This window comes from Colletotrichum fioriniae (assembly GCF_027942845.1).
Source record: "Colletotrichum fioriniae strain IMI 355084 chromosome Unknown scaffold_1, whole genome shotgun sequence".
NCBI lineage: Eukaryota > Fungi > Ascomycota > Sordariomycetes > Glomerellales > Glomerellaceae > Colletotrichum > Colletotrichum fioriniae.
Window position 1 is genome coordinate 5,345,743 of NW_027076837.1, and position 25,080 is coordinate 5,370,822.

At 54.3% G+C, this 25,080-nt stretch overlaps 10 protein-coding genes across 10 annotated transcripts; 7 read left to right on the plus strand and 3 right to left on the minus strand.

The window, feature by feature from the left end:
* Positions 1–2,590: 2,590 nt before the first annotated feature.
* Positions 2,591–3,549, plus strand: N0V96_001371 (uncharacterized protein; the record flags this gene model as incomplete). Its single annotated transcript, XM_053191990.1, has 2 exons — positions 2,591–2,759; positions 2,837–3,549. 2 exons carry the CDS (start codon positions 2,591–2,593, stop codon positions 3,547–3,549), a joined length of 882 nt encoding a protein of 293 aa, XP_053050598.1.
* Positions 3,550–4,962: 1,413 nt separating this feature from the next.
* On the plus strand, positions 4,963–6,342 carry N0V96_001372 (uncharacterized protein; the record flags this gene model as incomplete). Its single annotated transcript, XM_053191989.1, has 1 exon — positions 4,963–6,342. The coding sequence occupies one exon, from the start codon at positions 4,963–4,965 to the stop codon at positions 6,340–6,342; it is 1,380 nt and encodes a 459-aa protein (XP_053050597.1).
* Positions 6,343–7,475: 1,133 nt separating this feature from the next.
* N0V96_001373 (uncharacterized protein) lies at positions 7,476–7,946 on the plus strand (the record flags this gene model as incomplete). Its single annotated transcript, XM_053191988.2, has 1 exon — positions 7,476–7,946. One exon carries the CDS (start codon positions 7,476–7,478, stop codon positions 7,944–7,946), a length of 471 nt encoding a protein of 156 aa, XP_053050596.2.
* A 717-nt stretch (positions 7,947–8,663) lies between these two features.
* N0V96_001374 (uncharacterized protein) lies at positions 8,664–9,413 on the minus strand (the record flags this gene model as incomplete). The annotated part of the gene is made up of 2 exons (XM_053191987.1): positions 8,664–8,936; positions 9,054–9,413. The coding sequence occupies 2 exons, from the start codon at positions 9,411–9,413 to the stop codon at positions 8,664–8,666; spliced, it is 633 nt and encodes a 210-aa protein (XP_053050595.1).
* A 552-nt stretch (positions 9,414–9,965) lies between these two features.
* On the plus strand, positions 9,966–10,593 carry APS3 (Sigma-adaptin 3A; the record flags this gene model as incomplete). The annotated part of the gene is made up of 2 exons (XM_053191986.1): positions 9,966–10,034; positions 10,096–10,593. The coding sequence occupies 2 exons, from the start codon at positions 9,966–9,968 to the stop codon at positions 10,591–10,593; spliced, it is 567 nt and encodes a 188-aa protein (XP_053050594.1).
* Positions 10,594–10,729: 136 nt separating this feature from the next.
* On the minus strand, positions 10,730–11,237 carry N0V96_001376 (uncharacterized protein; the record flags this gene model as incomplete). Its single annotated transcript, XM_053191985.1, has 3 exons — positions 10,730–10,837; positions 10,890–10,960; positions 11,012–11,237. 3 exons carry the CDS (start codon positions 11,235–11,237, stop codon positions 10,730–10,732), a joined length of 405 nt encoding a protein of 134 aa, XP_053050593.1.
* A 588-nt stretch (positions 11,238–11,825) lies between these two features.
* On the plus strand, positions 11,826–15,535 carry CDC60 (cytosolic leucyl tRNA synthetase; the record flags this gene model as incomplete). The annotated part of the gene is made up of 8 exons (XM_053191984.2): positions 11,826–12,043; positions 12,095–12,182; positions 12,239–12,490; positions 12,543–12,669; positions 12,722–13,290; positions 13,341–14,508; positions 14,555–14,717; positions 14,770–15,535. 8 exons carry the CDS (start codon positions 11,826–11,828, stop codon positions 15,533–15,535), a joined length of 3,351 nt encoding a protein of 1,116 aa, XP_053050592.1.
* A 2,965-nt stretch (positions 15,536–18,500) lies between these two features.
* Positions 18,501–19,136, plus strand: N0V96_001378 (uncharacterized protein; the record flags this gene model as incomplete). The annotated part of the gene is made up of 2 exons (XM_053191983.1): positions 18,501–18,921; positions 18,982–19,136. The coding sequence occupies 2 exons, from the start codon at positions 18,501–18,503 to the stop codon at positions 19,134–19,136; spliced, it is 576 nt and encodes a 191-aa protein (XP_053050591.1).
* Positions 19,137–20,485: 1,349 nt separating this feature from the next.
* DPH3 (Diphthamide biosynthesis protein 3) lies at positions 20,486–20,851 on the minus strand (the record flags this gene model as incomplete). The annotated part of the gene is made up of 2 exons (XM_053191982.1): positions 20,486–20,566; positions 20,657–20,851. The coding sequence occupies 2 exons, from the start codon at positions 20,849–20,851 to the stop codon at positions 20,486–20,488; spliced, it is 276 nt and encodes a 91-aa protein (XP_053050590.1).
* Positions 20,852–21,852: 1,001 nt separating this feature from the next.
* Positions 21,853–24,172, plus strand: PXA2 (ATP-binding cassette long-chain fatty acid transporter pxa2; the record flags this gene model as incomplete). Its single annotated transcript, XM_053191981.1, has 4 exons — positions 21,853–22,377; positions 22,441–22,656; positions 22,712–23,385; positions 23,446–24,172. The coding sequence occupies 4 exons, from the start codon at positions 21,853–21,855 to the stop codon at positions 24,170–24,172; spliced, it is 2,142 nt and encodes a 713-aa protein (XP_053050589.1).
* Positions 24,173–25,080: the final 908 nt, after the last annotated feature.

Genomic DNA, 25,080 nt, shown 5'->3' on the forward strand with positions numbered 1-25,080 from the left:
TGTTCTACATCACTGCCAACACTATAGTTGAAGCCTTGTGCCCTATTGCCAGTCGAAATCCCCACACAAATTCACATCGCGGAACTCCAAGCTTTTAAGTTCGCCTTTACTCAATGTCAGACAGCAAAGCTTAGGACAAGCTTATTTTCTTCGAGTGCTACAGATTATTTTCATCGACTTATCGTAATGTGAGTCTATGAGCCGGACCTAGATTCCGCACAATGTGAAGAGTTTGCAGTTTGATTTGGGGCTTAACAAAAAATTCGAATTTTCTTGCTATTGCCGAGTCATTCAGCATGCATGCAAGACGTATAAAATTCAATCATGCTTGTACGTTGCGGCCGTATTTCAAGCAAGAGAAGGTGAGGAATCCATGTATAATCCTACCTAGTGGGCTGTGGACGTGTTATTACTCGCAATGACTCGCCTGACAGACTGATATCTTCCGATTACAGGAAAATGCAATTTTGAATTAGCTACAGACATCGAACGCTGAAAATGTCGAGTCAGCACGTCTATAGGTCTTTTACGTCAGCAAATCTAGAAAAGGGAGTTGGCAGAGGAAATAAAGATTTGCAATGTGTGACGGCCCTAGTACCCGGGTTCCACGTATTGGGGTCTCGGAACAGACCCGCCCCCGGAATACGTGTATCTACTAGTGAGCAATCAACGGATGAGAAATTTCGTCAAGTACTCTGTACAGAATCTAGTACGAGGTCTAGGTTATGGAGACTGTTTTTCCTTCTGGCCCAGAATAGAGATGAACTGCCGTCCGACAGTTCTAAGCCAGCCACCGAGACCCATTTCAATACTTGTCTCGGGCTTGGAGAGCATTGCAGGAGGATGACAAAGTTGTCGTCATTATCCACCTGCATGGACTGAAAATTACGCGGGATGTGACAGACATCTAGCTTGCACAGTTATTGAAGAGTGGAGAGTGTCAAAGTGCAGAGCGCTTGGAGAAGAAAATGAGTATCCTAGCTGCGAAGTGTACAGCAAGCGACTACATGTCTTGTACTTTTGCGTCATCTTGTAATGGCAGTGCACCGCGCGGTGACAGTAGCATTCATCGATATCAGCAGGAAAACTCAATGTCGAACAAGGCGACCACAGCCACGCCTTCACGATCGAGAAATGAACATCCCATGGTCGCATCAAACGATTGAGTTTGACGATGCAGTCACGCAAAGGCTTATCTCGACTTCCAAAATTGGGCCAAGTCCGCCGCCCAGTCTGCCTCGTTCGCGATACCGACAGGATGTTTCTCCCGCTGTTCCTCCCCGCCCGCCGGCCAGCGCAAAAAGGTTCCGGCAGAGCGGAAAGACGGTAGGTATCCATCGCAGACGCCAAGACGAACCGAAAGCGAGACCCCGGTCAAGTCCGAAAACAGCTGAGCGTTCTTGCCGGACTCCGGACTAAGCCTCAAAGGTAACCTGATTTCTACAGACTACCGTTCGTCTACATCGCAAGAAGGAATGGCGCAGAAGTCAAAAATGAGGACGCGAAGAGCAAAATAATTACGGAGAGCGCAAAAAAAGGCAAACACGCAAGGTAAACAAGTAGTTTTACGAAGTATGCATGGCTCCGCGATCGCCGCGGTTCCGGTGAAGCTGTTCGATGGGACTTTTTTCCGGCCAAGCCACACTGGGAGATTCCTCGTGTTTGGTGACAATGTTACAAGTTTTGCTGGAGGAAAAAAAATTACACGTAAATGCAGCTTCTGCAGACTGGAAGGGGTTGCATGAGGTACGTAAGCTTGCCGAACGGGGTATTTCTTATCAGTGTGGCTTTGTCCCTGCATCAGACGAAATACGGTAAAATTGGATTGGGTAGAGCTCACACATCATGATACCCGTACGAATGGGAAAAAGATTGAATGCCAGAATGGTGGTGGGGTGACGAGTCCCGGCATGCCTCCCTCAGCCTCTGTGATTGCAAAAACATCACAGCCAAAATCTCTGTACGCGTATGGGATGGGACCTGGTTCGCCGACCCGTTGGTAGGTCCACCGAGATCCGCCCGCAGGGCTAGCAGGGGTCTCTGGCCTATGGGCCAATGGGAGACCGGTATATCCACGTATACATCCTTATGGGGAAGACCCAGGCCCACCGGGGGGCATCAGCGAAGCTTGGGTCTCGCACGTTGACAGTCAGACACATCTAGGCTCTTTGCCTGCTGTCCACGACAAACGCGTATGGAGATGCCGTCAAAGAGACTTTATTCGAGAGTTCGCGTATACGGTGGCCGCAGCAGCAAACACAAGTTCCAAGCGCCCCCATGTCCCATCCTTGGGGACGGTATAAAGATGGACTACAACTTCAAGACACCCCCTTGGCCCTTGGCAATACGTCCAGCAGCAACAACGTCGTCAACACCACCGCGGCTCTAAGACGAGATCTCCACGACAACAACAAATCATCAATCGTTATTCTTGCCCATCAGTCACAGATACCTGAGGCAATCCTAATTTCGCGATCAAATACGCCGAAAAGCCCAGCCTACGACAAGCAACCTGAGAACTGGGGAAAAAGGCGGAGGACAAACCAACTACCGAAAATTGATTTTCGACAATCCTCAAGGCTTTGACAAGATGCCTACCCTCGAGTCTCACAATGGCTACTACCTTTGGCATTATGTGCCCAGCTTGATCGCCGCCATCATCTTCGAGGTCCTCTTCGTCCTCGTCACGCTCTTCCACGCGTATAAGATTGCCAGGACAAAGACGTGGTTTTGCATCGTCTTCGTGATAGGCGGTATCCGTACGTAACCAATCCCGACCCTCCATTTACTACCTTGAATCAAGGCCTTGGGACTGACATTGAAATCTCCTGCGCAGTCGAAATCATCGGATACGCAGGCAGAGCCATCGCACGCGACCGCACCAGCGAAGTCGGCCCCTACGTAATGCAATCCCTCACGATCCTCGTCGCGCCCGCCCTCTTCGCGGCATCAGTCTACATGACCCTTGGTCGCATCATCCGCAGCGTCCACGGCGAGTCCCTGTCGGTGATCCGCATCAACTGGCTCACCCGTATCTTCGTCGCCGGCGACTGCTTCTCCTTCCTCGTCCAGGCCAGCGGTGGCGGTCTCATGGTCAAGGACGGCAGTCAAAAGATGGGCCAGAACCTTATTGTCGCCGGTCTCGTCATCCAGATTGTCCTGTTTGCAATCTTCTGGGTCACCGCCGTCGTCTTCCATTCGCGCCTCGCAAAGAACCCTACCCAGGCGTCTCTGGCGGGCCACTCGCCCTGGAAGTCGGGCCTGTGGATGCTCTACACTGTCAGCGCGTGCATCATGGTCCGTTCCATCTTCCGTCTTATCGAGTACGTCCTCGGCGGCGACGGGTACCCGCTCCGTCACGAGTGGACCCTGTACGTCTTTGACGCCACGCTCATGTTCTTCGTCATGGTGGCCTTTGGGTTCCGGTTCCCTTCGGCGTTCCAGATCCGCAAGGGCGGCTCGCAGTCGGCTTCGGATGTGGAGAACTATGACTTGGCGGTGGAGAGTGAGCAGCACCAGCCCAGCTCTATGCGCAAGACGATGCGATAGAGAAGAAGAATTCGAGAGTGCCTTCTTTCTGTTTTGTTTCTTGTCCGGCGGAGATTGGGTGTGGAGGCTCGCATTGGGGACGCTCAGCGAGCGCACCTACGGAGTATTGTTAGTGTAATTTGTGGGAAAGGAAGACACAGAGACACGGCGGAGTTTGAAGTGCAGTGATCCATGTTACGATCATCGTCCCGAGGAGTTGGGCGATTCAGGTCAGCGGAGATAACGCTGGAATATGCAGAATAATAGTGATGGGTGGAGGGAATAAGGTATCAACCGCGGAAAGCCGGGTACCCTGCCTTGCCTTAGTAGTATACTTCGTACGTTAGACGCACTAGAACGATAAATGAGGAAAATGTTGTGCAAATCGTTGGCCCGAAATCCCTGGTGTATGCTTTCTTGAGCTTGACGACTCAACCAACTTCTGCGTGTCCATGTTTGCCAACGGAACTGAATACATGTATTCCATCATGTCGACGGATAGCTCCTCTAGGCTAGGTCTGGGATATTCAGCCAGCCGGGCCATTTCCGGCGTAATTGACTTCCTCGACGATGTCATTGGGTCGGAGATGTTTTGCAGGGTGGTTACTAATACAACCGCGCGGGCATTTTAAGGAAGGCACACAGGTCGGTGGACGCACCTGCCCACACTATCATAAAGATTTAGGGGGAAGGGCCGCGTGGACTTGGTTGGCGCAGCGTCCATCGACCTTCCATTGCTCCCCTAAAGGCCCTGTTTAGGAATTTTTGGGTGCATTAAGCTGCAGAGTAGCCCCTGTAGCAGACCCTCTTCATGGCCCCTTCCCTCAGTTCCATAACCTGCTTCCCCGTATTTAACGTCCACTGGTGGCCCTTGGACCCGCTGAAGTCATGTTGGAGCGCGGTAGATGCCGCACCCCTGTTCGAAACTAGAGGGAAGGTAGGCATATTCAGTAGTGCCTTCCCTACCTTACTCTGTGACTCTGTGACTCTGTACTGCTGTACTTTGTCTCTAGAGCAGGTAGGTACGCTGTACTGTGTACCTTCCCAAGTAGTGCAAGGTACCGTTCCTACCTTAACTGGACTGACCTGAGCTTATCCATTCAAGCTACGGAGTATCTCAGTAGGTCATCTTTTCTTCCCCCCCTCCCCCCACCAAAAAAAGGCTGAGCTTTCCTCGGGTTCGCATCCTCAAAATCATTCCTCAAATTCAAACACTTCTCTTTTCTTCTCTCGTCTATTGTCTTTCTTTCCACGTTCTTCATCACAAAGGGAAGGCCCATCGCCATCTGCCGGCCACAGACACCACGTCTCACTTGCGTTGCTACTCATCGAAGAGGCCCCATGGCAAACCACTTACCTTGAACCACCCCTCCCTCCACAACCCTCTCCTCCCACCGGCCGAGACAACTCAACCTTGAGGTACCTACCTGGAGGATGATGGACATCTCACGCAGCAACTCACCCGCCCCCGGCACCGGCTCGACAAACGGCGACGTCAGCACACCAGGAGGAGCATCAGCATCGGCGGCCGCAGCAGGCGACGTCAAACTCCGCCGCGCCCATCGGAAATCTCGCAACGGATGCAAGGAATGCAAGCGCCGCCACGTAAAATGCGACGAAACACGCCCGACCTGCGTCAACTGCGCAACAGCTGAGCGTCACTGCTCCTATCTCGACTCCCTTCCGGCTTCGGCTCGCTCCTCCGCTGTCTCCTCCGGCCTGGCCGCTAAGCGAGCAGCCGCAGCCGCAGCTCTCGTCGCCAGTCCAGCGGGCAGCTCCGGCAGCAATGGCAACAGCGCCTCCGCCGCTGCAACAGCTGCCGCCTTTGCAACCTCGCCATCCATCACCACAGTCGTAAATGACTTTGTCATGCGCACTGAGGACGACCGAGGCGTAGCGAGCCCCCCAAACGGCCAATTCTTCACCCTTGAACATATGCGCCTCCTCCACCATTTGGAAACCCGTATGGGCACCTTCATGGCCGCAGACGAGTTCATGAAACCCTTGGTTGATATGAACCTCGAGGCTGCTCTGAACGCTCCTTACCTCATGGACGTTCTCCTCGGCCTTTCTGCCCAGCACATGGCCGAGCTGAACCCCCAACGCGCTGATTTTTACCACCACGAGGCCACACAGCTCCAGACCCGCGCTCTCATGTTGTTCAACGACGCCAAGGAGGAAATCGACGACGACACCTGTATCCCAATGTTCCTCTTCGCCTCCTGTCTCGGAACTCAGGTCCTCTGCGACACTCTCCGCAGCTACCGTACCGACTTCAACGGCTTTCTCGACCAATTTGCCTGGTACCTCAACCTCCACCGCGGCGTTAGCACCGTCACCGGCCGTTCCTGGCACATCATCCGCGAATCCGGCTGCAAGCCCTTTGTCGACTTCCTAGAATCCAATAAGCCCGACCCGAACCAGCGCTCCGAAGTCGACATCCTCCACAGCATGCTCGACCAAGCTGACCTTGGCCCTGTCTCGCTCCAAGCCTGCCGCGATGCAACCGAGTCCCTGCGGCAGTCCTATTCCATCTACCGCAGCATTGCCATTAAATCCAATCATCAATCCGCCTCCGTGATGGCCTTCGGCGTCCGCGTCACAACGGGCTTCATCGACGTCGTCAAGCAGCGCCGCCCAGAAGCCCTCGTCATCCTCGCCTTCTACGCCGTTCTCCTTCACTGGTGTCGCAGCTACTGGATCTTTGGCGACGCTGGCCAGTGGATCATCCGCTCCGTCTCGGCACATTTGGGAGATTACTGGTCAGAATGGCTCGCCTTCCCTCAAGCGGTGCTCGAGGTGCATGCAGGCTGAAAGGTTGAGGTAAAGAAGCAAGGCAAAAACGTACCGGACAATATCCTCCACTTCCTTACCACTGATGCAACGAAATCAACCTTGCGCACAATGAGCTGCACAGGCAGCTTCTTTTCTGCATGAGAAGTAAGAAACAAATCAGTTTTAAGAACTGCAAGTCTGTAGTCATCCAACGCTGCCCGATCTATCCGGTGGCGGGCAGGGCAGAAGAGAAAAACACAACCAGTCAACAGTATCGGTATCTGGAAGAACACCAACATGGCAAATAAGGAAGCGCCCTTGAAAAGATGGAATGAACAGTGTGCGGATGCGGGTGCGCGCGCCCCATCTCAACTTCGGGCTTTGCGCCGATGCCGAGAGAGCTAGGTAGACCGTACGTCAAAGTCCGAAACATTCCCAACGCGCCGCCCGCCACCGACGTCCACCGACATGAGCGACGAATCCGTCGCAGTCGCAGTCGCAGAAGAGAGTGCAGTGCTGGGCTGCGCTCGCTGCCTTGGCCAAACGCGCCAATTTCATCTACACGCCGGGCACGTCGGGTATCCGGAACTGGGTGGGAGATTGAGAATGGGGCTCAGAGGTTCTTAAATGTCTTGGTGAATTGGGCAGGAGGGAAAGTGGCGTACATCAACCGGAGATCAAAAAAACACACGGTCTCTGCGATCTGACGTTGGTCCCCTCGTCTCACACAACGCCAGAACGCCCGGGAGTCGGTGCGGCGCTCAACCACCACCACACGCCCATCGCGCACTTTTACCTCACCTCATCTCACACCTCGCTTTCTCTCTCTACCTTCTGCACCTTACTCCTCCTGCATATGTAACACACCCATCAAGGGACGGGCGCCAGAAACGCCAGGAAATCTACGCCATGGCCGTCGGACTTGACATGGGGACTTAATCAAAAAGGTCTGCGCCTCCCGCGCCGATGACACCATGAAGCTCGTTCTCTTGGATGCCGGAAAGAAGGAATGGGCAAAGGATTGGGGCAAAAGTTTCGCAAAGCTTAGCTTTTCACTTTCTATCCTTTCTGATGAATCCTCCTCCGTCTTCCCACTTTTTAAACAAACAACCCACACCAGCTTCTCCAAGCTGGCGCAGCCATTCCCGTCCTTTACATTTGTGCGGCCCAGCATGTCGCTCCCATTCCCAACATCCAGGTTCGGGCCTGGCTTCACGGTCCCGACCGCCGTAACCGTCACAGAAGGGGGGAGAACAGTCACATTCACGCCCACGCCCACGGGCGGCACCACCTCGGACTCGTCGCCCTTCCCGGACAACATCCTTCAGCAGTCCGGCCTCGCGCCGGGACAAATCATCGGCATCACCGTCGGCGCCACCTCGGGCCTCGTCTTCTTCGTCGTCGCCCTCGTCTGGTTCTGGAACAGGAGGAGGGCCCGCAAGCTCGCCGCGCGGGATGAGGCGCTCGACACCGTCATGGAGGATCCGGAGAAGCCCGACGACGCGGCCATGATGATGGCGCAGAACACGGGGGAGACTGTCGAACTACCGGCACCGCGCGTGGTACACGAGATGCCTGAGACGCGTGAAGGCCCGCCTGTGGAACTCCCTGCTCCCGTTGAGAGGCACGAAATGCCTGCGTAACACCCAGCTCCCAAGGACAGGACGGGGGAGACTGGTATGAGGACCACGGCGCGAAATAGATAGCGCCTCGCCGAGTCTGATGAACGAAATTGGAAATGAGACCCACGATACCCTCGCTAAGCCGTACTTTCGCTTAAGCATTATTACCAAAGAGTCGGACTCTGAGAGAAAGACTCCCGCCACAAAGACACTGTTGCCATGAGTATGATGAATAGTGGTGTAATACGTCAAGAGAGTGAGGGACTTTGGGGCAAGGCAGCAGTGGGCGGTCTACCAATTCTTACGGCCAAACCAATGTGGATGAGAAATTAAACGGGAATATGTTTCTACCGTAAATAGATCGATATCAAAACCAAACTTTCACGCAGCTTCTTTCACATCGGGCTGTTAGGTCACACTTAGAACCCTGCTCAATGCTGGGCTCGCTAGCCTCGCCGCAATCCTGGAATGGACTGCGCGATTGAGCACTTGTTGTACGAAGATTGTGTACACAGGCCTAGATATCGACCTTTCGGCATCGCCTTCTCCCCCCTAAGGAGGGTGCTTGCCCCCAATCCCTGAAGCCACCCTACGAACTCCCTGTTGCCATGTAGAATACACTCAAGAGCTTGATGTGTTGCTCACGCCCATATGAATAAGAAATAAAATGGTCTCTGCTCCCGCACGAGCTCAAAGCTTATGAACATCGTCCTTGGTTGTTGAACCACTTTTGCCCAACTAGGACTGGTTCTCGCCGTAGGTCGATGGAGCTATGCTGAAGTCAATGTCGAGCTCCTTGAGGAATACATCGTCCAGACTGCTGCCATCACGGGTGTAGATCCAGGCTCCAGCGGCAGTTCCCTCCTTGTCATTCTGCGAGTCGCCGACGACAACCCAGTCGTAGCGCTTGGGGCCTGACACGGGCGACGAGAGCCAGATTTGCTTGTTCGGGGGCTGCTTGTTGATCACGTAGGTACCAGAATCAGGGAAAGTAACCGTCAGAACTCCGGCCTGCATCGGTAAGAGTTAGTGATTCGTTGTTTGGTTACAAAAGGCAAATCCTGAGCTTCGCAAAAAGGCGGCAGCGGGTACAAGGATGAAAAAGTCAGATCCGGTCTGTCAACTTACAGCATACTCGACATCAACACCCTCACGAGCATCTGCAATCTCTTCGAGACGAGTAACAATGTTGTCAAGGTAGTTCTCGGACAGGTCGTGATACTCGGCATCTGTGAGCTCAACGACGCTCATCTTAACCTCCTCCTTGGGTGTATCCTTGACCTGAGGGTCATCGGTATCGGGCATAATGCCACGATGGGCGATTGATGAGGTTGTGAAGAGCTTGCGAGCCGAAGGGGCAGACACTGTAGGTTTTGAGGCGGCTAGAAGCAGGGCAGAGCGGCGCGGGATGGCCAAGCGGGCTTGCGTGGAGGCACGGAGAGAGCGGGCGGCGGCGCCGGTGAGCTTGGTGATGCTGTTGCGAGCCATGGTAGCTGGGTGTGGGTGGTGATGGGCGATTGACAGGGACCTAGTTGTGATGTTGCTGAGGAATTGAGACGCCGAGTGGTCGACGTGAGTGGAAGAAGAGGAAGTCGGGCGGTCGTTGTCGATCAGGGAATCGGAGAGGTGACTGATTTGCTTCGTAAAAGACGGCAGGTCAAAGGCAGCTCCGTTGCTTCCCCACGTTTGCTGCAGGTGTGACGGAAGCTGCAGGACCAGCTTCGATCCGCGGTCAAGGGAAGGAATCGAGCTTGGGCCAGGTGGAGGTCCAGGCAGGTGTGATTACATCAGAAAGTCATGTGCAGGTGCGAGCCGTGCACCTCGAGCTTCTCACTGCAGGCTGGTGTGAGAAGGTCTGGCGGCTGGCAGCGGTCTGACCCCACCAAAGCCAGCCCAGAACACCGCGAAGCGCATTGAGTGTCCGGCGGGACACTAGGTAATTACCACCTAGTCGCATTGAACCTGGCCATCACTGGCGAACCCACGCCCTGGTATCAACAATCACAGCCAACACGGGATGCTCAGTCAAGAGAGAACACAATGATTAACGCCTTTCTGGTCTTCAACGGCCAAGGTCAGCCTCGGCTGACCAAGTTTTACACACAGTTGGTATGCTTGGGCATGCCTTGCTGAATGAAACCTAGCACCGCTGACTTGCGTATCTACACAGGAAACGAGCATGCAGCAGCGCCTGATATCCGAAATATTCACCCTCGTATCGAATCGACCGGCTGGGTCTTGCAACTTTCTCCCGCTTCCTCCCCTGCTCGCTGCCTCGGGTACCTCACATTCATCATCGGAAGAAGAGAACGACGTTCCCTCCCTCGTTACCTACCGTAACTACGCGACCCTCTACTTCATTGTTATCTCGACCTCGACAGAGTCACCACTTGCCCTGATCGATTTGATACAGGTCTACGTCGAGGCACTCGATAAGCTGTTTGAGAACGTTTGCGAGCTTGACCTCATCTTCAACTTCGAAACGCTACACTCAACGCTCGGCGAGATGATTGTGGGAGGAGTGGTCATCGAGACGAATCTAGATCGCATTGTCTCCGGCGTGCGCGCACAAGGTACCGTAGCCAAGAGGCCTGTAAACGAAGGGCGCAGCGCCGGACTAGGAGGCGGACTGAGTATGGGAGGTAACTTTGTCTGGCATGGACGGTGAGGTGGGTGGCCCCCTGTCTGAGAGGGAAATGATTCTGTTTTCGAACAATATGTTATACATGGGCTTCTGTGCCGGGTATTCAAAACGCCATAAACTCCTCCCTATGCTGGTACAGTGTTGTCGGCCGAGGATCTGTCTATTTGGGGCTCTCGATGGGAGCGGGTGCTTCGGGCGCATCTCTGCGACGTTCGTATCGCTTGTCAGCCTCGATTGTGCCAAAGAGACCACGCACACGCTTTCGGATCTGGTGGGAATGGTTAGCATCAATTCGAACTGGCAGCGGCAAGGCCACATACCTCTTCGGACGGCCTGTATTCCTTGCCAAAGAACTCGAGCTCGGAGAAGAAAAATGTCCAGCCAAGGAAACCTAGAGCAAGTCAGCATAGAACGCAAGCAGTCACCGAGAGGCTTTGCGAACCAATGACAGTGGCAAGCTGCGCAAGCTTAACGGCCTTGTTCCATCTCGGTCGCGCATAAACCAACGCCAGACGCCTCTTGTACTTCTTTTCGAATCGCAATTGTGACTGAGGGGACAGGTTCGTGAAGTTGGGAGGCCAGACTTTTTTCGTTCGGTACGGGTTGGTGAAGACTGTGAACTTGGAGCTGGCTGCTTCGGCCGCTCGGCGAACGATCGTAGGAAGCATATTCGGTGTGTTCAGGCTGTAGGTGTGGATCAGTTGGTCTGATTTGCAGATGGCAGTTCCTAAGAGGTTATGGGCATGACGGATCTCGAGGATATGCCTACAGGCCTTCGCGCGACTGGAGAAGCTCACCAAGATTCTCAGCCACACCATGTGCCACAGGCACTTGCTCTTGGATTTCACCCAGCCACATTATCCTGGCACCCCTAAGACGCCGGCGAAAGACCGGGAACTAAAGTAGTACGTACCGCGTATTGGACTCGACCGCCACAGCGCTTCAAACATCGGCCAGTGACCACTGACCCGACAGTACCCCGCCAAAACCACCAAAGCCATCGCGGGGCACACTCAGCCTCGAAAAAAACATCGGAGCTGCGACGAAATCTCCCCCACGTTTGGATCTGTGACTCAGTATCCTCGACAGCGGCTATCTCGAAGGAGCACCAGCGACACCGCGATATCGAGCGCGACTCTCAGTTCTCGGCGCAAGAGTCACCGTCGAATCCTATAATACGCATTGGTCCTGGAATTGGCCTTGCGTATTTGCCTTCCCCGACAATTCCTGACCGAATCGAACGAGAAACCACAGTCATGGCCAACGAAGCTGCCAAGGCCCTCGAGGCCCTCCAGGTTTCCAAGACCAAGGAGCTCAAGGGAACCGAAAAGCGTGATTTTTTGATCTCTCTTGAGAAGAAGTACCAACGCAAGTGGTCAGAGGACAAGATCTTCGAGGTCGACGCCCCCTCCACCAAGGAGGTTCCCCTGCACTCCATTACCGCTGCTGAGCTGCGCGAGCAACAGCCCAAATGGTACGGTGCAGTTACATATGACTTGAGGAATGGAGGCTGACAAGTAAACAGGATGGGATGTATGGCTTTCCCCTACATGAACGGTCGTCTTCACGCCGGCCACTTGTTCTCCGTGAGCAAGGTCGAATTCGCTGCTGGTGTAAGAGAGCTCTCGCAATGATGCAATTAGGGGGGTGAGCTAATGGATTGTTCTAGGTCGCTCGTATGCAGGGAAAGCGAGCCCTGTTCCCCATGGGATGGCACGCGACCGGTATGCCCATCAAGGCCGTTGCCGACAAGCTCAAGAACGAGGTTGCCTGGTTCGGCCGCGATTTCGAGGGCTACAAGGAGGACGAGGTTGTCGTTGACGAGAAGCCTACTGATGCTAAGGAGGCCCGCGAGGACATCACCAAGTTCTCCACCAAGAAGAGCAAGGCCAATGCCAAGACTATCAAAGCCAAGTACCAGGTATGCATTGGTTATCTCGGCTCCATGTTGCACGTCACTGACAGACAGACAGTTCCAAATCATGGAGGCCATGGGCATCCCAAGACAAGAGATTCACCTCTTTGCCGACGCATCATACTGGCTGGACTTCTTCCCCCCTCTGGCTCAGGAGGATCTCACAAGCCTTGGCTTCAGAATCGGTCAGTTGCAAGTCGAATGGTCATCGCAATGACACTAGCTAATCGATATCAGACTGGCGTAGATCATTCATCACCACCGAGGCTAACCCCTACTTTGATGCCTTCGTTCGCTGGCAGATGATTCGCCTCAAGGAGCTCAACAAGATCAAATTCGGCAAGAGATACACCATTTACTCGATCAAGGATGGCCAGCCCTGCATGGACCACGACCGAGCTGAGGGCGAAGGAGTTGGTCCCCAGGAGTACACTGGCTTGAAGATGAAGGTCCTCGAGTGGGCGCCCAAGGCCGAGGAGGCCCTCAAATCTCAGCTTCCCGCCGACGCAAACGTCTTCCTCATCCCCGCCACCCTCCGTCCCGAGACGATGTACGGTCAGAATGCCGTTTTCGTGTCTCCCAAGATCACCTACGGTGTCTTCAAGGCTACCGAGACGGACTACTATGTCATGACTGAGCGTGCCGCCCGCAACATGGCCTACCAGGGTCTCTTCCTCGCGGAGGGAGTTGTTGATGAGACTGCCAAGATTGACGGTTCCGCCCTTATCGGTACCCGCGTCAACGCCCCCTTCTCCGTCCACAAGGACGGCGTTCGCGTTCTTCCCATGGAGTCCATCCTGCCCACTGTACGTATGCCTCTTTTCGTATTGAGCGGTACATCTCTAACAGTTTGTAGAAAGGTACTGGTGTCGTCACATCCGTTCCCTCGGACAGTCCTGCCGATTGGGTCATGACCATGGATCTCCGCAAGAAGGCCGCCTACTACGGCATCGAGCAGGAATGGGCCGAGCTTGAGATCATTTCCATCATCAACACTCCTTCTGGTGACATGATTGCCAAGACCTTGGTCGAGCAGCTGAAGATTGCCTCTCCCAAGGACACTGTTCAGCTCGACAAGGCCAAGGAGACGGCTTACTCCGAGGGTTTCTACAAGGGAACCATGAACATTGGCGAGTTCAAGGGCGAGTCTGTCGAGTCCGCCAAGCCCAAGGTCCGCCAGGCCCTTATTGACCAGGGACTCGCGTTCGTCTACTCCGAGCCTGAGCGCAAGGTCGTCAGTCGTTCCGCAGACGACTGCATCGTTTCCCTGATGGACCAGTGGTACCTTGATTACGGTGAAGAGTCCTGGAAGAAGACCGCCCTTGACTGGGTCGAGAACACAGATGGCAAGGGCCTGAACACATTCAGCCCTGAGACCAAGAATGCTTTCCAGGGTGTCCTCAACTGGCTCAACCAGTGGGCTTGTGCCAGATCGTACGGTCTTGGCTCTAAGCTGCCTTGGGACCCTCAGTTCCTCGTCGAATCTCTCAGTGACAGCACCATCTACATGGCGTACTACACTATTGCCCCTTACCTCCACAAGGACATCTTTGGCAGAGAGCAGGGTACTGGCGCCATTGCTCCCGAGCAGATGAAGGATGAGGTTTGGGACTACGTCTTTTGCCGCCGAGAGCTTGATGACAAGCTTATTGCCGAGTGCAAGATTCCCAAGGAGACTCTTGAGAGCATGCGCCGCTCCTTCGAGTACTTCTACCCTCTCGACCTTCGCAGCTCTGGTAAGGATCTGATTGGCAACCACTTGACCTTCTTCCTCTACATCCATCTCGCCATCTTCAGCCCCGAGTACTGGCCCAAGGGTATCCGTACCAACGGTCACCTGATGCTCAACGGTGAGAAGATGAGCAAGTCGACCGGTAACTTCATGACCCTGCAGGATGTTGCTCGCAAGTTCGGTGCCGACGCTGCTCGTATCGGTTTGGCCGATGCCGGTGACACCAACGGAGACAGCAACTTCGAGGAGGACGTTGCTAACCAGGCTATTCTCCGTCTCCACACTCTCAGAGGTATGTTTGTCTCCTTACACTGTGATCGTTATACTAATAGCAGCAGAATGGTGCGACGATGTCGTCAAGAACAAGAGCGAGCTCCGTACGGGCGAGTACAACTTTTTCGACAAGGTTTTCAACAACGAGATGAACGTCATTGCCAAGGAGGCCATCCACCAGTACTCCGAGACTGCCTACAAGCTGGCCCTGAAGGCGGCTTTCTACGAGTAAGTTCAGATACGTACCAAACTGCTTTGCATTTCTGACGCATGTAAACAGCTTCAACAACGCTCTTTCCTTCTACCGCGAGAGCAGTGCCTTGTCCAAGATGCACGTCGACTTGGTCCTGCGCTACATTGAGCTTCAGGCTCTTCTCCTCGCTGTCATCGCGCCTCATTGGTCCGAATCAGTCTGGGTTGAGATCCTCGGCAAGCCTACATCGATCCAGCAGGCGACATTCCCCGAGATCCCGGAGACGGACGCGGCGCTTACGGCGGCGAGAAAGTACATCTCGGTGACGGCTTCCAATGTTAACTCTGCCGAGTCTCTGCAGCTCAAGAAGAAGGCCAAGGGCAAGGAGACGTCGTTCGACCCCAAGAAGCCCAAGAAGCTCACCATTTTCATGAGCGAAAAGTTCCCGCAATGGCAGCAGGCCTACATTGACCTCTTGAAGGAGATGTGGAACTCTGAGACCAACTCGGTGGACGACAAGGCGCTCAACGGCAAGATCTCCAAGATGGGCGAGATGAAGAAGGCTATGCCGTTCGTTCAGGGTCTCAAGAGACGTCTGCAGATGGGCGAGCCCGCTAGCGCTGTCCTTGAGCGCAAGCTGGCATTTGACGAGAAGGCTGTGCTCGTGGATATGATTGAGGGTCTCAAGCGCAGTGCCAACCTTGTCGAGGTGAAGATTATTGCAGTGGAGGAGGGCGGCAAGAAGGGCACTGATCTGGTGACCGGGGCTGTGGAGGAGAGCCTCGCGTCCAACGCCGAAGGCGCGGTACCGGGTGCTCCCAACTTTTTGTTTGCCAATGTTGAATCATCATGAGCAGCGAGGTGCACGGGATAGACGTGAGTCTGAGAGAGTAAAATGGTAGCATTTGGGTATGTCGTCACATGCCGATGTTGAGCCAAGCAAAAGGAAGCAAGACGAGATTTGATATCAATGATTACGATTTCTGTTCAATAGCAAACAGCTTGGCTCAATTTCAAACGTGATTAATGTGTAGGATGGGCTTTGAACAAAGGCCGGAACATGCAGGTTTAGTGCCGGACTTTGCATGGGGCTCGTCGGTGTATGCGGATAGCTGGGCTGTCTGTGAGGCTGGTATACCTTACTTCGTACCCGTACACTGATACCCTGGAGTCTAAATCCGTAAATGGGGCTAGAAGAATGGGACACAATACTGGAGAATGGAGAGGAGGGGGAGAAAAGACTCGGGCTCAGCCGTAGCCATTGGGTTGCGGCCTGAAAGTAAGGCTTTTCGAGGCTTTGACCGAAAATCAGGGAATGGGGACCCGGGAGTGAGTTGTCAAGTGGCACAAATTATGACAGATCGCACGAATACTTTACTTTACCTTGATCGTACGTGGCCGACATGCAAATGAGAGATCACGACGATGGATGAAGGTTTCCTTGATTCGTGGAAAGAAACAATGGCGTTGCTTGAGACGTTGAAGTCACACAAAAAACGTCAGGAAGCGTGCGGTTGGTGGCTGGTGGGGTCATGTTGTGTGGCTTGATTGGATGACTGACTGCAACGGCTGTGGAGGACACTGGAGGCAAGTGGCTGGGGTGATGCGGTGACGGATGTCAAAAAAACGGGCAGTCGCGTTCTGGAGACTGGAGGGAAAGAGGGAAGGAAGGTGACTGGATGAGGAAGCAGGCGAGGATGCGGCAAAATAGGAAAACCTGGCAGGGACCCCTGCCGTGTTGCTCTTTCCCACATTCTCATCCTGGCCCCTGCCTCCTTCTTTTCCATGACGGGATCTCTCACCGTTGGTCACCGTCTGCCATCTGGTGTCTCCCGCCTTCTGTCCTTCAACTCCAAGGAACTGGCCATGTTCGTCCCATCCATCGATTTAGCTTCGGCCTCGGATTCGACCACCACTGCCAACACCACTCCCATTTGCCATGTTCTCGAAAGAACCAGAGTCTTGGCCACCTGAAGCTTGAAGGAAGGGGGCTTACTCGATGACTGGTTTGGCTCTAACGGGTCACGGTCGGCATGATGTGATTCATGGCCAGAGATTTCTCTGTCTTTGAGAGGGGTCACCGAGGGCTGCCAATGCCATGCAATGGCCCGACCAATCCAGGCACAAGGGGAAAGCCGTCGCAGCCGCCTTTGCTTTTTTCCCGCAGCATTTCACTGGGCCAGCCTCGATTCTTCCCGACTATCCTCAGCTACCAGCCTACTATGTACCCTGGCAGCCTGGGGCCTGTTCTGCGGGATGCGTCTCCGGTTGCTACAGTGTCTCTTTACGGATTTCTTTCTCGCTTTTCCTAGCTGCAGCACCCGCTGGCCCTCGTCGACGTATGACGCAACAGAGCACGGCATCGGACGCAGAGTATCGCCAACTTGGTCTTCCCCCATCCTTCTGGACGACCTGGGCCCCGGCCTTCCGTACGACCACTTTCTCTGCTGGCAAGGAAAACTCGGGACAGCTGCAGCATATTGGATATGCTAGCAGAATGGCACAATGGGTGCTTACCTGATTTCTCATGTTTGCGCGCCTTCCGTCACCCAACCACCACCCTGGGCCGAAATGACGAGATGCTTTTTGTGCCAGTGTGCAGGTTTGCGGGAACTCGGCAGACTAGCAACCGTTGGCAAGCATCACTCCTCTTTTTGGTTCTCCATCGAAGACGGACGGACAAGCGGACGGATGGTGGATCTAAGTCGGTTGAGTTACCCCAGGATCAGGTCAGAAGTCTGCTTCGTGGGCGGCTTTGAACATCACTGCCATCAGAGCTTGGATTTTGGTGACTACTCCGTACTGTCATTGGGAAGTATAAGCTGATGGGCATTGCATCTGCCAATGAGACGGCATTCCAGCAACATGAAACAAAAAACGAGGTGGTGGGGAAAACACACACGTCTGTTGCTGCGGCTCATCGTTTGTGTTGCCATTCTCGTGTTTCCATGTTGTTGCTCTTTGCTGCAAGTGAAGCCATCCCCAGCCATTTTACTATGCACAATTCAACCCATCAGAGTTTACCACGGTCATCCCAGCCTTCTTTCTCTTTGTGCTTCTCGATGAGCAACCCAGACAGAGTCCACTTTTGGTTTCCTGGGTCAATGGACGACAACCCTGTCCTCTCTCGCCTTGTTCGGTTGCTTCCACCTTCATCCCACCCATGTCTGCGACCAGTCCGAATCTAGCACCAACGGGCCTGCAGGCAAGCGAACATGAATGATGTGGTCTAGTCTGAAAATCTGGTCTGGGACTCTGCTCTAGGCATGGCTGATCAAGGTCGGCGGCGCAATTGTTCAAGGCCCAAAAGAAGTCCCAGGTCGGGTTTCCCTGCTTCACCCAGGTGCCCCGCATACAACTTGCCCACCTCACCACCAATACGACCCCCGGTAACCAAGCTACCAACCCTCTGCTTTCTTGAGTCCCCAGTGATGGTGCCGTCACAGCACCCCTCGTCGAGATGATGTCGTGCAAAATCGCCATTCTTGGCATCACTGCTGTCACCGACTCGTAGCCTGTAGCACACAATGTCCTGTGTACGTCGTACCTAGTCGTACGGCCTGGGCTTTGCTCGTCACGCAGACCCTCACTCCCGTCTTGTAGTATATATCTCCCATCCAGTCTCTTCGAAATCGAGACTGCTTTTTGCTCTTCATCCGCAACAACAAGTTCAGAACATCTCACTTTTACTCCCCGCCTCGTCGCATCAACAAGAGCCTCAGCTTTCGAGCTAAACCAGTCGCTTCTCTTCCCGATAATTCAACCTCTCATCGACGGCTCTTAAGCTTCCTCTCTCCAAACAACACCAATAAGCCAAAATGCGCTCCTTCGCCATCCTCTCCGCTGCCGGCCTCGCCGCCGCCCAGTTCACCTCCATCGTCATCACCGACGGCATCACGGCCACCGTGACCCTCCCGGTCTTCCCTGAACCCACCGCCACCGCCGTCGTCACTGAGACGGTCCCCTTGACCACCGTCACTGCCTCTCCCTCCGCTTCCTCCGAGGCTTCCGCCTCCACGACCGTGGTCGTCCCGGAGGGCACCACCACCGTCTCTGAAGGCCTCACAACCGTGCCCGGAGGCATCACCACCACCACCCAGGTCGTCGTCAGCGACCCTCCCGTCACCGTGACGACTCCCATCGTCGTTCCCACCGGCACTGACCCCGTCGAGACTCTCCCTACTATCACCGACTCTGCCATTCCTTCCATTACCGCCGTCATTCCTCCCATCATCAACAGTGAGTATCACCTCTTACTCTGATTCTAAAAGAGGCAATTGGACTAACATGACCTTTCAGCTACTCTCTCAACCCTCACCCAAACTTACTTCACTTCATCTCCCAACGCCACCACCACCGGCCCCGTCACCGTGCCTACTGCTGCCGCTGACAAGGTCCAGAGCTCTGCTGCTGGACTCATTGCCTTTGGTATTGCCAGCTTCTTCCTTCTGTAAAGGGGGCTTCCTGATATGAGAGACTTGGAAAAAAGCATGATGGAATAATGGGTTTACGCTTGAATGATGATAAGCGCGGTATACACACACACTTACTTGACACGGGATTCATGAGGAAGCAAAACAGCACTTGCTTTGGACATGTATTATGACTCCTTTTATGGCTTGGAGCAAAGGCGTTGGATACTCTGCATACGATGATGAAGCATGGTCATCATGAGATAGCATTAATACTGCTAATTAATTTAAGAAATAAATACTTTTCACATATAACGTGCTCTCTCCATACGACTTTTTATTGTGAAGATTCCTGCCGCAGAGATTACTTGAGGAACGTTTACCGCGGACATATATAAAACCAAAACGGAAGGAACTATCAAAAGAGTTCACCCCCCCGGTGGCGAACGGGGGCTACATCTCTTGGTGCACATGCTGGGATTTTTGTCGACTCGAACTCGGGACCTCTAAGCCTTCACCGATTAGGCTATTCGTGGACTTCAACCACTCCACCACCCAGCCAGTTTTGACCTGACCCCCGAGGGGGGCGCCTGCTGGCTGGTGACGGGAATGGATTTGGAGGAGTATATGAAGGCTTGTCCCGTGTGTATTCACTCATGTGTGTTCGGGATATGGAAAGGGTAAAAGGGTATCGGGGATAATGTAAAACAAAGGCAAGTTGGGAATATTTGCCATCTTGGTATACGCCAACCCGCCTTCCCCTTCCTTCTTGTCCCTGAGCTTCCTCCTGCAGCGCCGCCCACCATGACCTCCGACAACTAGGTAATTCTGGCAAGGACGTTCCACAGCGACCGCGCTGTCCCTCAATCTTCCTGGCCAACATTTCCAAGTGCGACGACCGTCAGCGCATGTTCCAGTAAACAGCGGCGCGGCACGAGGCCCAGTATCCCCCTTTTGTCCAAAGAACAGGCTCGCGTTGCATCTTTTCATTTAGCAAGTGTTTGCCTCCACCGTTACCTCTGCGGTACACTGCAATTTCCACCTTTCTACCATGGTTGGAAATGGGAGTAAGCTGTGACACCAAGCCTTTTTGTGGGACGCAGGCGGCTAGAGTATTCGTCCGACCACGGAGGCCTTCCTTCCCGGGTAGGTGCGCGTACTTGGGCTCCCAAGTGGCAATCTGCTGCCTCCTCGACGTTCCGTGATCAAGGGGGGTCATTCTCGGGCGCCTGTATCTACGCTCGTGTTTCGCTGGCTCGGCGCTTGGATGATGGGCTTGGTGCCTGGCAGGCGGCGCGACGCGACCATCCGCTAGGAGGGCTCCTCGCACAGTCGGAGCAACCTCTATCATGGCGCGGCATTTTATCATGAACCCTGAAGATAGATCTTCTTCAGGCGGCAACGGGGATCTGAGCAGAAGCCTCCTCGACGGCAGGTTCAGCTTCACCTTCGGGGTCCTCGGGGAGGTCGTCCTGCGATTTGCGATGACATGTTAGCCATACACACTTCTCTCCCGTGACGTTTCCGTATGGATCCTCAGCTTGCGGACAGGTAGAACTCACCTTATCAAAGATGACGCGAATCATGAGACTACAGCTGGGACATACGGCAATGTCCTCGTCGTCGCGTAGGTCGGCCAGGGCGATTTGGAACTTGTCGCCGCAGGGGCAGGGGTAGTGGTAGATCTGCATGTCCTCGTCAAAGGTCATGTCCTCGATCTCGATCTCATCGTAGATGGAAATATTGTCGTCGGACATCTTGGCGGCGTCGTGTTGTCGTAGTATGGATGAGTAAGTCTTGCGATTTAGTCTTGGCTAGGATGATGGCGATGGAATCATTCAAGTTGAGGGGTGGCAAGCCAACTTAGAAGAAAAAAAGAATTAGACAAAAAAAAAAGCTGCGGGAGGAGTTGCCCCGCGATGTGGCTGGTGAGTCAGTTCTCCGAAGTCAAGCCACATCTGGTTATATAATAGAGCCTCAGGCACAAAAGCCAAAGAACCCCAGAAGACAAATCACATGCCATCGGTAGCCAATTCACATGGGAACGGGCCAGAGTAGCCATTTTCCGGGGTTGGCCAATCATATTGTTCGCCGCTACGGGGCCGCTCTTCTCCAGCACCCATGTACCGTGTCACTCCGGGGAGCCGAGGGACAGAGAGGTCAAACAGCGCCAGCTTTCCCCCATTTTCCCCAGCGAAATCCAATGGCTAGATCTGCCCAGTGCTGAATCAGAACAAAGACCCGAGCCACCGAAGCGGTCCAGTGGTATTTCAACGTTTTGGCTGCTGAATCTGGAAACGGAAGGGGACTGGACTTGGTACCTACCTGCCGCTACCCCCCAAGGGCCCCAGCCGAAAGCCTCGTCCGAAGCACCAGCCGTGTGACACTCATCCAAAGCAACCGCCACCAGCCATGGCCGTTGTCAACATCATTATTTTCCCCTTTCTGACCGACTGCGAAAACCTTTGATATTGTCCCTCGCGATACCCCCCACGATCTCTTTACGACAGACGGACTTCGATCGAAATACCACCACGAATGCGCTGACGGTACAATCCCAGCGTCAACCGACGGACGTTCCCCCCCAGCCGCCGGTGTGACGTAGCCGCGGCATCTCGTCCATTTTCACAAGCAACACAACCACGACCCTCATCTGCTCCAAAAAGACATCGCGAGACGAAGCAAAACTCGGGATCGCCGTCACTAACCAAGGGGCGCGCGCGCGCAGAAACACCACCCCTCGAAACCATCGCCCACAATGGCCGTCCAATCCAAAGTCTCTCTCGGGCTCCCCTCAAACCGCACAGTCCGCAACCTCGCCCTCCAGCTCACCCAGCTCTACCTCCAAAACCGTACGCGCATCTCCCGCGCCGTCTGGATCACCCTCTTCGTCGCCCTCGCAAACCGCATCCGCCGCGCCATCTCGGACCAGAAGGCCGCTTCCGCGCGCGAGGCCGCCGCCCGCGAATCCCGCGCCACCGTCGCCGCCCCTTCGGACGAGGATTTGACCAAGAAGCGCAAAAAAGTCGAGCTCAACCGCGAATTCTTCCGATCCTTGCTGCGCCTGCTCAAGATTGTTATACCGGGATGGCGGAGCAAGGAGGCTAGGCTACTCATCAGCCATTCTTTCTTCCTTGTCGTCAGGACGTTGATCAGTCTCAAGGTCGCGGCCATGGACGGTGCCATTGTCAAGAGTTTGGTTAAGGGTAACGGGCGGGAGTTTTTGATGCGCATCGTGTGGTGGATGTTGATTGCTATCCCTGCGACGTTTACAAATTCAATGGTAAGCCCAGCTCTGTGCTCTGAATGCCCCCGCGGTTGGAGGCGTGCTAATATGATGAGACAGTTGTCCTACCACCAAGCCGAGCTGTCGCTCAAGTACCGGACGCGGTTGACGCAGCACATTCACGACAAGTACCTCTCGAAGCTCACCTTTTACGGCATCTCTGCCCTCGATGACCGAATAAACAACCCCGATCAGCTGATTGCCGTCGATGTCGCCAAATTCTCAAACAGCTTGGCTGAGCTCTTCAGTAACCTCGCGAAACCCGTCCTAGATATGGTACAAGCTCTCTCCTTCAACTCGGCGATCAAACTCAAAGACTAACCGCTGACAGACAATCTACACGCACTCGCTCTCACGCAGCGTAGGAGGCGAAGGCGTCGTCTCAATGGCCCTCCTTGTGCAACTCTCCGCAAACGTAATGCGCGCCCTCACCCCGCCCTTTGGCAAATACGTCGCCGACGAGGCCCGCCTCGAAGGAGAGTTCCGCTTCCAACACTCGCGCCTCATCGACCACGCCGAAGAAGTCGCCCTCTACTCGGGCCACGAGGCCGAGAAGGACACCCTTGACAAGGGCTACTTCACCCTCATCAAGCATGTAAACTACATTCTCCGTCGCCGTTTCTATCACGGCTTCATGGAGGATTTTGTCATCAAGTACTTTTGGGGCGCCCTTGGCCTGCTGCTCTGCTCCGTGCCCGTTTTCGTCAAGATGCCGGGCCACATCGCCATGAATATGGGCGACCGCACCGAGAGCTTCGTCACCAACCGCCGCATGCTGCTATCTGCCTCTGACGCGTTTGGTCGCATCATGTTCTCGTACCGCGAGATCATGGAGTTGGCGGGTTACACCTCCCGCGTCGACTCTCTCCTCGAGGTCATGAACGACATCCGCGCCGGCCGCTTCGAGAAGAAGCTCGTCTCCAGCTCGGGCACCGAGAACAACGAGGCCGTCCTCAAGGGCCGCGGTACCGTTGTCGAGAGCAAGGACATTCAATTCATCAACGTGTAAGTCACAATTCTACCTACACACAACCATCCTCAAACGCAGACTAACACTTCAAATAGCCCGATCATCTCCCCCAACGGCGACGTTCTCATCAAAGCCCTCTCCTTCTCTCTAAAACAAGGTGACCACCTCCTCGTAGTCGGCCCCAACGGCTGCGGCAAATCGTCCCTCTTCCGCATCCTCGGCGGTCTCTGGCCAGTCTACGGCGGCACCGTCCACAAGCCTCCCTTCTCCGACATCTTCTACATCCCCCAACGCCCCTACCTCTCCCGCGGCTCCCTCCGCCAACAGATCACCTACCCAGACTCCCTCCGCCAGATGCGCGCCAAGTCCGTCACCGACGCAGACCTCCTCTCCATCCTCTCCCTCCTCGGCCTCGAGCACCTGCCCGAGCTCTACCCGGAGGGCTGGGACGCCGAGGCAGAATGGCGCGACGTCCTCTCGGGCGGCCTGCAGCAGCGCGTCGCCATGGCGCGGTTATTCTACCACCGGCCCCGCTACGCCATCCTCGACGAGTGCACCTCCAGCGTCACCCTCGAGACGGAAAAGGTCATGTACGATAACGCAAAGGCCCTCGGCATCACCCTCATGACCGTCAGCCATCGCCGCAGTCTGTGGAAGTACCACAGCCGCATCCTTCAATTTGACGGACAGGGCAACTTTGTCTTCACCAAGCTCGATGCCGATCGCCGGCTGAAGCTCGAGGACGAGAAGGAGGACCTTGAGGTCTTGCTGCGGCAGGTGCCTGAGATTGAGAGGCGTATTGCCGAGTTGACAGCCGCTTAGAAAGCGGGGTTGTTTTTATGTCCTCCTACCTATAGCGGTTCTCGTAAGTGAGGTTGTCAAGGTGCATTTGGTGGAAATGGAGGCGAATCTTCAACGAAGACAGCATGATTTGATGGATTTTGGACGATTCTTATTTTTGCAAATTTTGTACACAAAGGTTTGTAGACACAACACCTACAGAGGATACGGCGTAGAACAGGACAGGCAAATCGAAAGAAATAATACCACATCTCACAACTGCTCCGTGCATTCGAACTAGCCCAACTCATGGCAAGGCTTGACGCGCGCGTATACAGGTCAGGTTTGAGAAATCCATATGCTTTAGACTCTTAGCCCACTACCTGAGGCTGATCAGTCTTCCTAAATGCATTTTGAAAGTGCAAAACTCCACATTTGTTCAGCTCGATGCTATTGGTAGATGAGCTGGTAGCTGCCATTTACTTGAGATGTAGATGGATGACCTCTCTACCTGCTCCAAAAACCCGCCCGCTACCAATTTCCATCATGGGTATCAAAGTTGGACAATTCTGCCACTTCGTCAATCAATCGGCAAGATTCGTCGGATGGAAGCGGCAGTTCTCGCTATGTATGCTGTTGTCAAGCAGTAAAATACGCTCATGATCCGCCCCGCACTCGTAGCAGAACTCGTGCTTGCACTTGGAACCTATGAATCGGTCTCTAGGTTAGATAGTTCTTGACTTTGCCCCCGATCTTCTGCTTTGCTACGAGCGCCGTGGCGCACTCTCTGGCCTATACTTGAGGTCCAAGACCTCGGCACCGAACGCTGTGCGACCGTTCCCAAGTAGAGTAACAGCCCCAACAGAATTCGTAGCGGCATTTGATGCCTGCGATGATGTTGGCTTCAGTTTGACAGAGAGAACGCAGGAATACTCAAGTTGAAAGGGGTA